Genomic DNA, 15,656 nt, shown 5'->3' on the forward strand with positions numbered 1-15,656 from the left:
GCTCCCGACGCCAGAGAGAAATATGCCCCAAACTGGTGAGTCAGTGGGAGGGACCCTGCACTGTACTGGAAGTCCTGTCTGACGTAGTGTACCGGGTACAGAAAAATGGCCGGCGGAAGAAAGTGGTGGTGCACCAAGACCATCTAACTTCATACAGAGGAGGGAGAGAAGTTGAGCCAGGCTCTACACCTTCAAGACACTATAGTATGGCAGATGACAGCCAGCCAAACTTCGAAGCAGGGGCGACAGCAGCTTCAGATGGAGAGGAGACAGAGGTGCGTATGTGGACAGAAATGGATGAAGAGGACGAAGTGTCAGCAGGGGCCAGTTGGGAGGAGGAACAGGAGAAGACTTTTGAGTTGAGAAGATCAAAGTGACAGCGGCACCCAGCTCAGTGCTACTGTTGTGCAAGCATAGCTGATGACGAAACAAACTGAAAAAAAAAAAGTTCCTGAAAAGAGTACTTGGAAAAAAAGAGCCCCCAAAAAGAAAAAAAGAGTTCCTGAAAAAAAGAAAAGAAAAAGAGCTCCTGAAAAGAGAAAAGGAGTTCCAGAAAAAAAAGAAGTTCCTGGTCCCCCCCACCCACCCACACACACGCACACACACACAAACACACCCTTTTCTGTTTCTAGGTTCCAAGGGCCAGGCGTGTTCGAGATCCAGGGCATTCAGTTCAAGTTGCTGTTACATAGAACTGTCACATTCGAGGACGAATGCTTTATGTAAAGGGGGGGGGCAATGAAGCATATCAAGATTTGGTAACCTAGCAATGACTGGGGGTGAGCTGTTTGGGGGTGGTTTTGAGCGGGAGTCTAGAGGAAGGTGGGGTCATGTTTTGGTCTGCGCGGCAAGCAGCTAGTGCGAGTCATGGGTGTAATAAAGAAAGGGCAATAAAACTCACCGATTGACCTGACATTGTGTCTCCAGGCCTCATTATGGATCGAAACGCTTCAATACTATTAAAAAGACCTAGATTGTATAGTGCAAGTGAAATGTTTGTGGCTGCAGGAGTCAATACTTTTCAGGCTGTTCTAAGAACTCTCATGTACGTGTATATATTTATTTGCTGGCTCAATGATTCTGATAGTATAATCATCATGAGTTTAACTAATATAAGATTCAGTGACACATGCTACCAATTCCAGCAGTGGGACCATTGGTATGGCTGCCATCTTATAAGACACAGATTTTTTGTGTGTTTATTTTATGTGTTGCCTAGGATTTATCTTTTACCAATTGTTCTTATCTTTTATGGCTTTTTTTTAAACCATGTCTTTGTCTGTTATGGACCCTGAGTCTGCATTAAGTTTTGGTTTTATATAAAATCCAGTGAGTCAAGTAAATTCTTGATGAGACGGTAAAAGCCTGTTTCATGCCATAAGCAATCATGGATGGATGATTGCTTATGGCATGAAACAGGCTTTTACCGTCTCATCAAGAATTTACTTGACTCACTGGATTATTTTGCTCCTAATTGTTGATCACTTTCCCTACCGTTGAGTGTTTCTTTTAACAGAGTTATATATATAGATTATTCTTAATGTTATGTTAATATTCCACTCCTTATTTGTTGAGCACTTTCATCAACACCATTGACGGTTTCCGAGAAAGAAAAAAAACTATTCCTGCTTCTTATCCTGTTGAGCACTTATGAAGCTACCATGGGCCCAGTGAATTTTGGATATATACACTACCGTTCAAAAGTTTGGGATCACCCAAACAATTTTGTGTTTTCCATGAAAAGTCACACTTATTCACCACCATATGTTGTGAAATGAATAGAAAATAGAGTCAAGACATTGACAAGGTTAGAAATAATGATTTGTATTTGAAATAAGATTTTTTTTACATCAAACTTTGCTTTCGTCAAAGAATCCTCCATTTGCAGCAATTACAGCATTGCAGACCTTTGGCATTCTAGCTGTTAATTTCTTGAGGTAATCTGGGGAAATTGCACCCCACGCTTCCAGAAGCAGCTCCCACAAGTTGGATTGGTTGGATGGGCACTTCTTGCGTACCATACGGTCAAGCTGCTCCCACAACAGCTCAATGGGGTTCAGATCTGGTGACTGCGCTGGCCACTCCATTACCGATAGAATACCAGCTGCCTGCTTCTGCTCTAAATAGTTCTTGCACAATTTGGAGGTGTGTTTAGGGTCATTGTCCTGTTGTAGGATGAAATTGGCTCCAATCAAGCGCTGTCCACTGGGTATGGCATGGCGTTGCAAAATGGAGTGATAGCCTTCCTTATTCAGAATCCCTTTTACCCTGTACAAATCTCCCACCTTACCAGCACCAAAGCAACCCCAGACCATCACATTACCTCCACCATGCTTAACAGATGGCGTCAGGCATTCTTCCAGCATCTTTTCATTTGTTCTGCGTCTCACAAACGTTCTTCTTTGTGATCCAAACACCTCAAACTTGGATTCATCCGTCCACAACACTTTTTTCCAGTCTTCCTCTGTCCAATGTCTGTGTTCTTTTGCCCATCTTAATCTTTTTCTTTTATTGGTCATTCTCAGATATGGCTTTTTCTTTGCCACTCTGCCCTGAAGCCCAGAATCCCGCAGCCGCCTCTTCACTGTAGATGTTGACACTGGTGTTTTGCGGGTACTATTTAATGAAGATGCCAGTTGGGGACCTGTGAGGCGTCTGTTTCTCAAACTAGAGACTCTAATGTACTTATCTTCTTGCTCAGTTGTGCAACGCGGCCTCCCACTTCTTTTTCTACTCTGGTTAGAGCCTGTTTGTGCTGTCCTCTGAAGGGAGTAGTACACACCGGTGTAGGAAATCTTCAATTTCTTAGCAATTTCTCGCATGGAATAGCCTTCATTTCTAAGAACAAGAATAGACTGTCGAGTTTCAGATGAAAGTTCTCTTTTTCTGGCCATTTTGAGCGTTTAATTGACCCCACAAATGTGATGCTCCAGAAACTCAATCTGCTCAAAGGAAGGTCAGTTTTGTAGCTTCTGTAACCAGCTAAACTGTTTTCAGATGTGTGAACATGATTGCACAAGGGTTTTCTAATCATCAATTAGCCTTCTGAGCCAATGAGCAAACACATTGTACCATTAGAACACTGGAGTGATAGTTGCTTGAAATGGGCCTCTATACACCTATGTAGATATTGCACCAAAAACCAGACATTTGCTGCTAGAATAGTCATTTACCACATTAGCAATGTATAGAGTGTATTTCTTTAAAGTTAAGACTAGTTTAAAGTTATCTTCATTGAACAGTACAGTGCTTTTCCTTCAAAAATATGGACATTTCAATGTGATCCCAAACTTTTGAACGGTAGTGTATATGTATGTGTGTGTGTGTTTTCACTATTTGCATATCATGTTTATTTGATGAATCATAGAACTTTTTTTATTTTTACTTGATCATTTTGTCCTAACTAGAAACCTCTGAATAGACACCATCTTCGGTAAGAAAAGTATTTATTAGTTGTTTGAACAATACAGCCATAACTGTTATTAGAACACAGAACTCATACTAAGGTATTTAATCCAAGATGAGTGATATAAGATTGTTTCTGTTATTGGTACAATACAAACTAGGCAAATACAGGCCTTGATCTATATAAATGTGTACTACATACATACACAATGTAGGTACGGTGAACATTTAAATGATTAATCCCAATGCTCATGACTATTTATCCTGTGCATCTGCAGACTTGTAAATATTTTGCATTACAACAGCAAGAGAATAATGGGGAGAGTCAATGTTGAAAAGTCACACTTTTCACTCTGTAAATTCGCAACAAAATGTGATACTTCGTTTCCACACTCCACCAAAAAACGTGAAAACGTTTAAAATATTATCTATATTAAAGTTGTAGCTGGAAAATTATGAGACAGGAATGGTTAGATTAATTAAATGTGGTTATTATCTCAGCAACAAAAAATGTCAAACAGAGAAACATCTGTAGAAGTAATTTTCCAGATCATTGTTCATTTCCCCTTTTCCACCCAAACCAGAGTACAACTTCAACAAAGGAACAAAAAAAAATCTAATTTTGTACAATCCAAAAATGGTCCATTTTACTCATTTACATTAACAAAATACTCTCCAAATAAAAAAACTAAAATTAACGCATGTTGCTCTTTTATAATAAGGCATTTTTGCTTTGTGAAATGTTGGTCTTTTAGCACAAAGCAACAAATAGTAACCTAGAAAAATTAATGAACTAGGTTCTTTAAAAAATACAATAATTTCAATGTAAAAAAAATATATATACTGGTCCATAATTGATTCATTTTGTTTGTGCTTTCATGTCATAACATTATATGCCATTATATGCCAGTTAACAATAAATGTTGGTAAACTTATCTTAGTTGACATACGTCTCTATTTTGTTGAGGATTTCTGAGGCCAAATGCAGTGCTTGTACTTCGCTCTCTGACTTGAACTGCTCATTGGGAATATGAGGAGATGGGTGAAAATTGGGATACTGAGTCTTTTTGGCATCCACTCCAAGCAGGATTAGATTTTCCACAATTTGAGGCAAACCGCTCAACTGAGGGTTGTAGGTTGAAACTCTTGCGGCAATGAATGAAATGGAGCAGCTGGTGGGGCGTTTACCATTTCTTTTGTATTCTGCAGCTATGAGAGACTTTTCTACTGCTTGATGGATCTTGAACAGACACCACTCTGTACTCCCACCACCAGCGTCTTTGTAGGCTGCAGTGAGATCACAGCGAGCTTGTCTGTACCAGCGATGGGCCTCCTCTCTGTTAGGCTTTGGGAAATTACTGAAATTTCTCCAAGAGTTATAACTATGTGAACGATGGCCTCTAAAGAATCTCTCACGACCTTGTTTGTGGCGATTGGCCTCTTGATTCCACTTTTCATAAAAGTTTCTGAAATTCGTGTTCGACTCTGGGCAAGAAGACTTTGCGCCTTTGCCATTTGTGAGCTCATTAATTCTGTTCTTCAAGTACTTAAATGCCTCTGTGGCAAGCTGTTCGTAGTCTGGGTTTTTGTCAGGGTGCCATTTCAGGTACAATCGTTTAATAGCTTTTTGTTTCTCTTCCTCAGATAGAGTCCAGATTTCTGCCAAACATCTGTCAATTTCCTTTTTGGCTTCCTCAAGAGATGCTGGTAATGTAGAAGAGGGCCTTGCAGATGAGGGGCTTGTAGTAGATGTTGATGATGAGTCATGTGACTCCACGCCTGTTCGTGGCTCCAGCTCCCAACAAGATGCTTCAGCAGAGGTGTGAGTCTTCTCTGTTTGTTTTGGCTTCTTTTCTCGTACAAACTGATATAGATCAAGAGAGCTGACTTCAATGACTTCTTCTGGACTGATCTGTATTTTGTATTTGCGTGAATATAGTCCAGAAGGTCCTGGCAGCTGTGCGATAATAACTGCATGAATGTACTCGTCATTGACCATATAGCCAACATACTCCCCCTCTTCAAAGTTATTGAGGATGTCCATATCTAGAAAATCATGCCATTCTTCAGTAACGGCTGTCCCAGGGTTTGGTGGATTGAAAAGGATGTGGTCAGTTTTTGCGCTGTCAAGAATTCCATGCCTAGCCAGGGTGTTCTGAACCTCCAGCAAACTGTCACACATAAGAAGTTGCCCGAGAATTGTCAGGTGATCTGATGCAACCTTGTAACCTAAAAGTGCATTTATCTCTTTAGTTAGAGTGATGCAGACACTGTTGATCACTTTAGGAGCTGTGATATCATCACTATGTTTCAGATAGAAGATACAACCCTCTTGTTCTTTTTTGACATAAACCTCAGTTTCAGAGCTGGTGTTGCTTAATGGCTGTTGATCAAAAGAAAGTTCTGTTTCGAGAATCTTACAGCAGACTATCTGAATGCAGCCAAAAGTCTGCTGACACATGTCATCTGCATCTCCTAGTGTTAACTTGCCCTGAGATTGCTCCCTCATAAGACAGATCAGCCCATACCTGAAGGCTCTTGAGGAGAGATGGTTTTCAAACCATCCACTAAATTCACATGTCGCTTGATGCTCACAAAACTGTATGTTTGATTCCAACACATTCTCTCGAGTGTGGTGGGACAGCATTCTTGGTCGGACACCCTCAGGTAGCAACTGCAGCAGTCGGCGGTGTTCATAAATGTCATTTCCCAAATAACATGCGCTGAGTTTTTCAAGCATCAGCCATTTCCCCTCCAAAGCTCCTTCCAACCTGCTTGCCAGGAACACTGTGTCATTGTAATAGAGTGTGGTTGAGGAATATAATCTACCATCTGTAGAAGGGAAGTGCAAAATCTTTGGAAGTTTGATAACTGAATCGTTTTCTTGAGCTTTGTTGAGATTGAACAGCTGTTCAACAGCACGCTTGACAGTTATTAGTTGATTCGGGTTCAGTGTTTGTTTGTCACAGGTATCTGCATAAATTGCTGAAAGAACATTACAGTACTGCAGTGCAGTAGGCTCTTCCTGGACACCTATTGCCTTGAAGAACTCAGCAAATTTAATATACTTTGCAGGTATTTTGTACAAGTAAGGCCGGAATTCGGAGTCATGGAGGAGTCCAAGGGATGTCTCTTCAACCTTCACCAGTTTTGAGTCGTTTTCAACTAACACTATTGGGAGGCCAGTTAAATGTTGGCTGTCGAACTCTGCTCCTTGTAGGTAGGCATAACAATTGCTGAAGACAGCAGCACGGGTTTTGATTAAGTCATCAGATTGACAGGGCAACTGACAGATGTTGCTCATGTTTCTAGTGACACACTGTTGAGGTGGTTGTTCATATGCTCCAGCATCTTTCACCATTTGATGGTGCTTCTGTGTTGAGAGCACTGAAAGAGCTATGATTGGCATTGAGGTCCAGATGAGGTTTTGATTGTTAGGATCACTTTGAATCAAAGATCCTCTGATTGCAACAGTAGTCATCCCAGATGCAAATGGAGAGTGAAAGTTGCACAGTTCTTCTTTAATTTTCACCGGAAAAATGAACTTGATGTCAGCCATATTCTTCAGCAGGTTTTGAGCTTGCCTTTCTTTATCACTTGCTATTTTTATAGCTCTTATTAACAGCTTTGATGATTTTACTTTCAACTCTTCAAGGCCATATTTCTGTTTTGCCTCTGATTCTATTTGATATGCGAACTGTATTACCTCCTCTTTTGAGACCTTATGCTTCATTCCAAGCTCTTGAAGCAATGTCTTTACTTGATCCATCATGTTTTCACCACCACACAGCTTATCCCAAAATTGTGTAGGCACAAACTTCTCTTGAGGCAACATTAACTTGTATAATTCCACAGTTACATCATAGTAGTATGATGCTTTCTCTAGATCCCCATGGATACTGCGGATGAATTTTACAGGCTTCATTGCAGAGATAATAGTTTTCTGATGCTTTTGATAATTTGGAGACTGTTTTGCATTCAGAAACATTTTGATGGACTGCAGAATCTGTGTCTCTGTGAGTTTGTCTAGGACAGGCAGAAGGAACTTCAGGAAATAGTCTATATCAGTTAGGATTGGGATCTCCAAACTATCTGATAGGTTGTGGTTCGCAGCACTGCTTTTGAGAAAAATGCTGTGGTTGTCACACAAAGAGAATAAATCTGAAAATGTCTTTATTGGGTTTGTGCTCATGTCAAGGATAAATACCTGCCCGGGCCCATCAATGCTCACTCGCTCACTGTGTATCGTTTCAAATAATGGCAAGGATTTGAGCTTTCTCTCATACTCTTGTTTGTCTTCGGATGTGGATACTCCAGATTGTAGAAATTGCTGAAGCTCAGTGAATTCTTCGTCAGAAAGGTGGCGGAACTCTGCATGATTCAGTTTGCAGACTTGATTGAGCACACACGTTTTTCTACTTATATTCATAAGTCCAGGTTGTAAAAGCAAAGGTATGTGAGTACCCACTTCAGTGAAGAATGAAAGGTTTAGTTTCATGCAGCCAAGTTTGAAAAGAATGCTGGATATGTCCTCTTCTGAGCTGTAGAGTATAACACTTTCCATGTCCTTCATTGTTTGGAGATAGGGTTTGTTGTTTAACCTTGGGCACATAACAGGTAATATACCTTTGTTACAAAAGATCTCCATAACAGTACTTATACCTTGTTTGTCACTGCTTTCAAGGAACAAGGCAGGTTTTACTTCACTTACAATGAATTTCCAAAGTTCTTTCAGCCACTTCAACGTGGTCTCGCTTGGAACACGAAGGTTGCAAATTGGATCAACTTCACAGACATCAAGAGGATGCTGAGGTAAAGTTTCCAAAAGTGGTCCTGCACTGACAATTGTCAAATTGCTGAGAAAGCTGAGATCTTGTAGAACATCCATATGTTCTAGGTTGGTCAGATAATCGGCAAACTTATCTTCAAATCCAAAGAACAGATTATCATATCTTGAAATCATCTTGGGAAGGCTGGAATGGAACACTCTGAGAACTTTATCTTTTGTGAGTAGAAGAGGAAGCCCATTCACTGAACTGGAATTATCCTCGGTTACATCTTCCAAGCAGAACTTCAAGAGCTTGGAGCATCTCATCTCATCTTTAATCAGAGTGCAGGTGATGGGCAAAGGTAACCCACTATCAATTTGGTTGGAGTCATTGAGTGGTTTTTCTTTTAGAAAATCCCTTACATTTGAAGAACTGCCATGTTTTACTTCAACACCAGCCAGTCTGAAATTGGCCCAAATTTTTTCCATTTTACTGGAAATGGGAACCAATCTCATTCCAAGTTCCTCCAAAATGCAAATAATATCGCCACTCATCTTTGGGTCTGGCAGGTGAGGTGCAGTAGTTGGCTCTGTTTCTCTGATATTACACCAGTTAAAAGAGAATTCCTTAATGGACCGCTGTGCAATATTCCTTGTTGAGCTATGCAACACCGGAATAACATCAATGGCTTTTTCTTCTATTGATCTATACACAGCATGTATCATGTTGTGCCAATGCTGGTCAACATCTTTTGATACAACAGGGAAAAAGCGTAGGTAAAAGCCATCAAGATGAAAGTTATCCACATGCACTGAAGTGACTTTAACGTTAGGAATGTTGAGGCGAATATAATGAAGAAGGTCTGCATAAAGTGGCGCTATGATATTCTTTTTTAAAGAGTCGTTCCAGTTGGTTTCCAAACTCTGGCCATCTGCTTTCCAGAGGTTCTTCCTCGAAGAATCTACTTCAAAGTTTCCATTAACATGTACTGGAAGTCCAGTTTTGCCTGGCAGAGGGAGTGAGCAAAAGGCTACCCCATTGAATTCCTCCTTTCTGTGTGGCTTACAATTCATAAATGCAGCCAGCGATGCCTGAGGAACCCTGTTTGATTCTTCAATTTCTCTTCCAGTGTTGCTCTTGAATGAGCCAAACTGTTCTGCAATGATCCACTCACTTTGTCTTCTGTCAGAGGTTGAAATCTGGATATCATAAATAGCCTTGTGTGGTGTTACTTGACTGTCAGATTGCAAAGTACTTTGAAGATACTTCTGAAAAGAAACTTGTGTGTTATTGCTCTTGTCTGTGAGTCTTTTTTCAACTACAAAGAGGTCTTTGAGTTGCCCCGTTACTGGGTCGATATCATGGAATTTCATTTTCCGGATGTTTTTTAGGAACAGTATCAATCCTTCAGGGTCTTCACAAAGGGCTGAGGACAACTCTTGCATGTCAAGTTCAGTGACTCCTTGATTGGATATTTTGGAGTTGTTTGCCATGGTACCCATCCTTAGAGGTAATCTGAACATGGTGCCCTCCTCAAGAGCAAATGCATCTGGAAGAAATGATTTGTAGACATCACTGTATGTCTCTTTGAAAACCTTAGATAGTTTGTAACCACAACCAGCTTGTGATTTTTTGGATGCATTTTCTATGTACTTCTGATTGGGATCAGAAATACACAGTAATTTATCTCCAGTTAGGATTGAGGGGCAATCTGTGAGATGGTAAACTGAGTTGAATCCAATCCCATACTTTCCTGTTTTCCATGGAATGCTGTGCTTTCCACCTTCACCCAGTTGCTGAATGCCTTTAAGATCCACATCAGAAAATACCTTGTTGTTGTAGACACATAGTGCTGGACCCTGCAGTTGGTTCCATTTCTTCCCAAATGTTTTTTCTGTGCCATGTTTTCTTCTGTCCCAAACAAAGTGAATTTCTGTTGCCTCTGCATCATCAGCATTTTGGATAAGCTCTTTCAGAATATCCTTCTTTGAGGGATAGGCTGCAATGATGTTTTTGATCCTGGTGGTCAGCTGTTCTCGCTGTTCAAACTCAAAGTGAAATGGTGAGATGTTTTCAACTAAGTGATTTTGCAGAGTTTGATGTCTGGTTGTTTGTATTCCAAGATGGCAAGCTACAACACGTGGGATTTTCTCATGGCACAAAGTAATTCCTGGACCAACTGGCATCCAGGGACTGTCATTGTAATACAGCTTGCTTGCAGGTTCTAAAATGCTATGTTGATTGGGTATGAAACAATCACTCAGCATTTTCTCTTTGACATCATACCCTCTATGCAATATTGTGAGGCAAATTTTGAGATCAGAATCTGGAAGAGGGTTGTTTCCATGGAGGGCATGCAATTTCTTCAGTACAGTTAGAAACTGGCTGACAGTAAAACATTTTTTAACTCCCACACATTCCCAGAGCTTCTTGAAAGCAGTGAAGTCAGTTGGAAGCACATTGAGATATGGCTTAGCTTCAAATTCTTCATTTTCTGCCACAGAATCCACATGTACAAACTTTCCATTAATAAGGATGAATGGGAAAGAATGTGCTCTCATTGAAATAAGTCTAGCATCCCCCCCATTGTTAAGCCATTGGTTCAGAAACCTATAGCATTCATCGGCTATTCTGTGAAGCATTGTTTTGTTGCAGAACTGGGACTGGCTACAAGCTTCTTGCAGTTGATTAAGCACTGTGTCAGGATCTGGAATTTCTCGTGCTCCCAAAATTTGGAGGACTGGATCATCACTGTGTATTTTCAGATTGGAATGATCAACCACATGGTATGTCATGTTGACAAGTAGACTATGCTTGTCACTAAAAACATCAGTAGGTCGGCAAAGTGTCACCATCTCATTCCTCTTTTTGAGTGGTGGAATTGCTGGAATGAAGGCAGTCATCCTCAGTGACTCCCAAACATGTGAGCTTTTATCATGTACTTTGGGATTCCTCATTAGATCAAGGATGCATTTCAACAGTCTATATGCTGTCATTTTGTCTTTGCACCAAATGCTGGTGATTCTTTTAGTTCTTTCTGGGATGTCTTCCAATGGGAGATAGTCATTAAGCATTCCAAGCCCCAACAAACGTTGAATCCTTTTGGGGGAAAGAAAGTCATTTTTAGTTCCCCCAAGCAAGCGTACCTCCTCTTGTTCAAACAGACAGGCTACTTTTCCTGACGGATTCACAAGTTTCTTTATATACTGTAGTTCTCCTCCCTTTGTGGGGATGCATGGGTAGGACATCAATAGTTTGTCAACTGCAGAGATATTAAGGTCAATAGCATGCAGTACCAAAGTGTCTCTACTGTTAGGGTCTAGAGTGCTCAGGTTGCAGAATACTGCTTCTTTGTAAAACGTCTCCCAATTCCATATTCTGCTTTGTAAAATTTTCTCCAAGCCTGCCTGTTTGAAGCCATTTCTCAACCACAATGGGAGAGGAATGACATAGTTGGGAGCTTTTACATGATGTTGGCACACCTGCATTGCAAGCATACCAATTTTTCTGTCCTCTTCAATGCTTTGCTGTAAAAATATTGCATTGTTCATTGAGCACCAGTGTTTGCCATCACTGAAAAGCTCCAACGCATCAATGTGGTTGGCAATAGCAGCGTAAAAGGCATCCACCAAAGGTCTGAATTTTTCACTCACGTTCTCCGTGGTGGGCCAAAAGGTGTGGTAAGAGTAACATTCCAATTCATTGTTTTTAGACATGTTCTTTAGTGCCAAGAGCACAGTGATGTATGCCACCTTTGCCGGATCTTGAAGTAAAGCTTTGTTCCAGTCCGATTTCACTCCGCTATCCCATAGACCTTTTCTATTTGAAGTCACAGCAAATGCTCCATTTACATTCACTGGGAGACCTGTGTGAATGGAAAGAGGAAGGAAGCAAAACGCCTGCCCAACAAAGTCTTTTTGTGATATGACCCATTTACTGGTTTCTGGTTTGATGTGCAATGGCACAGCAATACCCCCAACTGGCAAACAAAATTTAGCCTGCTTGTTTTCTTCCAGTGCTATCTGTAAGGCCTGCTGTGTTCCAAAACAGTTGTAGAGAAGCCAGAACTGGGAATTGGATTCACTGGGATGTTGCTGAGTTATTTTGATGATGCTGACTCTAGTACAGTCGATAATGTCCTTGCATTTTTCATTCAAATTCATTAGTTTTTTCATAGCTTGACTCTGCTTTTCCTCATTCATGTGTGGAATTTTGGTCATACTGACTGTCGTTTTTGAGACTGTGAGGACTGTTTTTATTTGGTCATTACTTGGAGGAGTTGAAGCATTGTTGTGAATATTTTGTAAAGATACTGTGTTGATGTTTTTCAGAAAGAGCAGGTGAGTTTGTGAATTGTTGGTTAAGTGCTGTTGGAAAGTGATGATATTGTCTCTTTCATACACCTTTTTGCTGATTTCTGACATGAAAGCCTCCTCTTTGGTCCGGAAAGGTAGCTTGATGAGAGTGCCTGGGTAGGGTTTAGAAGTTCTTTCTCCAGTGAAATTACAGTTGAAAATGTGTTGGTATGGTCTGAATTGACCAGGAAACCAATTCAGAAGTTGTTCTTTAGACAGGTCCAGCTTTATTCCAGGGTTTGTTTTGCCCTTGATGTGCTTCTTCAGGTGGGTCACATTTGGATCTAGAATGAGAAGAGTACTGCCACTAAGGATAGAAGGAACATCTGTCAAATGGTACACTGTGTTGAATCCAAGTCCAAACTTTCCAATTTTCTCCACCATGTTTTCCTTTGAGGCAGCTCCTATTCTGGTAATATTTTCCCAATCATCCTTTGTGAATAACTCGTCGTTGAATGCCCAAAGACAAGGTCCTTGACAAAGGGCCATGCCAGGGTCAAATAGACTTTCAGGAAGATCTCGATGGATTCTGTAATCTACCATGAATTTACACGTTTTTGCCCCAGCATCCTCAGCATTTTGAATAAGCTCTTTGAAGATGTCTTTTTGTTCATCATACTCTTTGAGAATATTCTTAATCCTTGTTGTTATTGGCTCAAACTGCCCACACTGTTCTATTCCCACTAACTCTGGCCTTAGGATGCGGGTGCTGAGAAGTGGTATGTTCAGCCATTCTGCTGTTGCTTTTGGTATCTCCTCGTGAATGACATGAAACTCTTCCTTATTTTTTCTCAGGTCCTTCAAACCCTCTTTGCTTATATCACAGAAGACAGTTGTCAGCAGTGGTTTAAGGGTAGATTGTTTACTCTCTGTGATGATCGGCACAGGGATATTGTCTTTGATAGTCTTTTTCTCTTTCCACATCCAGTTAAGAATGGCTATTGACACTTCGAGCTCAGAAGAAGTTGCAAATGGCTGTTGTCTTCCTTCGATGTTTTCTTTCATATCATACAGGATCTTTATGATCTCTTCATCTGTGAGTGATAGTCTGAGTCCGAACTCCCTAAGCAATTTCTTATAAGGCAGGAATTCTTGTGGCACCTTTCCAATGTGTGCGCTCAAATCCAGATTAGGTGGGTAGTTTATGACAACATCCTTAGGTAAAGCAAATCGGTTGTTTGTCCAAATCCAGGGTATGCTCTTGCTTATCACCTTTTTGAAACTGGAAATGTGATCTTGCATGTATTGGTACATGCTATGCAACTCCCTCTTAAAATTCACATCTGTATCTGGGTCTTCCATTGTCAGTGCCAGTGATTTCAACACTGACAAATTCTCCAAAACCTTTTCAGGTGGAGGCAAGCGTCTGAGACCAAGGGCACTGCCAACTCTCTGACCGAGTTCCTCATTCATAGGCATTACATGACCAACAATGTCCATATACATTGGATGGCTCATTTCATTGGGGCAGAAGAACTGTTGTTGAGATTTCTTCTTTTTTTGCACATTCTTATAACCAGGTTTGACACATGGCACCCATTTTAGAGCTGAGAGGCTTTGAAGCTGCTGCGGAGAACATTTGGCCAGAGAATCATTGGCATCCATAAGTTTCAAAAGAACCCTAAATCGTCTGTGAGCCTCCTGGTGAGAGTGAGGATGCAATTCCTCAATCTTTGTGGCAGCATGAAGCATATGGCTTGAAGTTATATCCATTTCTTTATGTAGCAACCCAAGATCTATTAGACTGTCAATCATCTGTGGTGTCTGTGTGTACACACATGGGGGGAATAGATCTGATTCAAAAAGGACTTTGAAGTTTTCAATTCTTGGATCTAAAAAGCTTGAGGCTCTTTTCAACTCTCCATTCACATCAATGAAATTCATTTCCTTGCATCTTTTTTTCAAAGTTACACTTTGAGAGAAAAGGATATCGCCATGTTCCAAAACCCAGTTCATGATTCTCTCTATGTCATTTTGTTCAAAGTTCTTCCTCTCTACATGGTCAATTAAGAGATTGGCTGCTTGAGCTGTATTCAAGATAACAATGTTGAGCAGTTTCAGAAGTCTGCAATCAACTTCAGTAGAGCACTGTACAACTGAATCAGGCATGGGGAGTTCTCTGGGCACTCTCAGACCAGAATTTAATAATACAGCCTGCTTAGAGTGAGCAGCAACATAAGAGCCATTCATGGTTTGGAAGAGAGGCAATCTTGAGAGGACATCTTTTTCATCGACTTCAAGATAATCCAGACCAGAGAGATAAACTTTAAGATTTTGCCTTTCTTCGTAAGAAAAAGTCTTGACTGCTGACAAGACATGCTGAAAATTCAAGTTCGCAAACACTTGCATGACACTCTTTGAAGAAGGATGAAGAACATAAGAGTCAAGGTCTTCATGCTTAAGCCACTCATTTCCTCTCACAACTGTGCCACCAACTTTTTCTACCAGCTGAGCAATGTGGTCTGGCAAAAAAGTCTGTTTGCTTTTCTGAGAAATGAGTGTTGAAATATTTTGTAGTCTTGCTAGTAATATGGGATGATCCTCAAGAGGGCTGGTGGGTATTAATGGCATGCCAATAAACTGACTCAGCTTTCCGAAGTGAGAGTTGAGAAATTTCCAGAATTCTTGAAGCCACTCATAGGGAGGGTGCAGGCTGTTGTCAATATTCCAAGTAACATGCCCGATTTTCATTTCTTCCCAATCCATTGGTAAACATCTCTTAGCATATTGAGTAACCTGGTTTGCATCAATGTTGACTACATTGAACAAATCTGGAAAAAAAATTACAAAAAAAAAGTTACTACAAGCATGCGCTTGACTGCTGTACAAATGTATTGACGTAGTCGTATAATGGTAATATACAGACAACACTCTTACTTGTTGAGGCTAGTTCCCTCAGATGAGTATAGCAGGTTGTATTCAAATTTTCCGGGATGAAGAGATTCTTGCAACCTGGGAGCAGGATTCTGTACCGAGAGAAAGAATAGGTTTTTATATTCTTAAAGTGAATAACGATGAATAACATCTGCAAAACACAGTATATTACTTGAAGAAAAAAAATATTCAAATGAAATGTCAAATTTTACAAGAGAATAATTTGAAAGGTAATAGTATATTGATGTACCCT

The 15,656-nt window shown here is 40.5% G+C and overlaps 1 protein-coding gene across 1 annotated transcript in view; it reads right to left on the reverse strand.

Annotated features, from left to right (window-relative positions):
* Positions 1 to 3,435: 3,435 nt before the first annotated feature.
* The window catches only part of si:dkeyp-118h9.7 (sacsin), a 49,715-nt gene continuing 37,494 nt past the window's right edge, over positions 3,436 to 15,656 (reverse strand). Inside the window, exons 7-8 of the mRNA XM_056289605.1 lie at positions 15,407 to 15,495; positions 3,436 to 15,300 (exon numbers count right to left, since the gene is read on the reverse strand). Coding sequence (XP_056145580.1) covers positions 4,343 to 15,300; positions 15,407 to 15,495 — 11,047 coding nt within the window. The 3' untranslated portion in view covers positions 3,436 to 4,342. The remainder of the gene's footprint in view (positions 15,301 to 15,406; positions 15,496 to 15,656) is intronic.

This window comes from Lampris incognitus, chromosome 11 (assembly GCF_029633865.1).
Source record: "Lampris incognitus isolate fLamInc1 chromosome 11, fLamInc1.hap2, whole genome shotgun sequence".
In the NCBI taxonomy this organism is placed as follows: domain Eukaryota; kingdom Metazoa; phylum Chordata; class Actinopteri; order Lampriformes; family Lampridae; genus Lampris; species Lampris incognitus.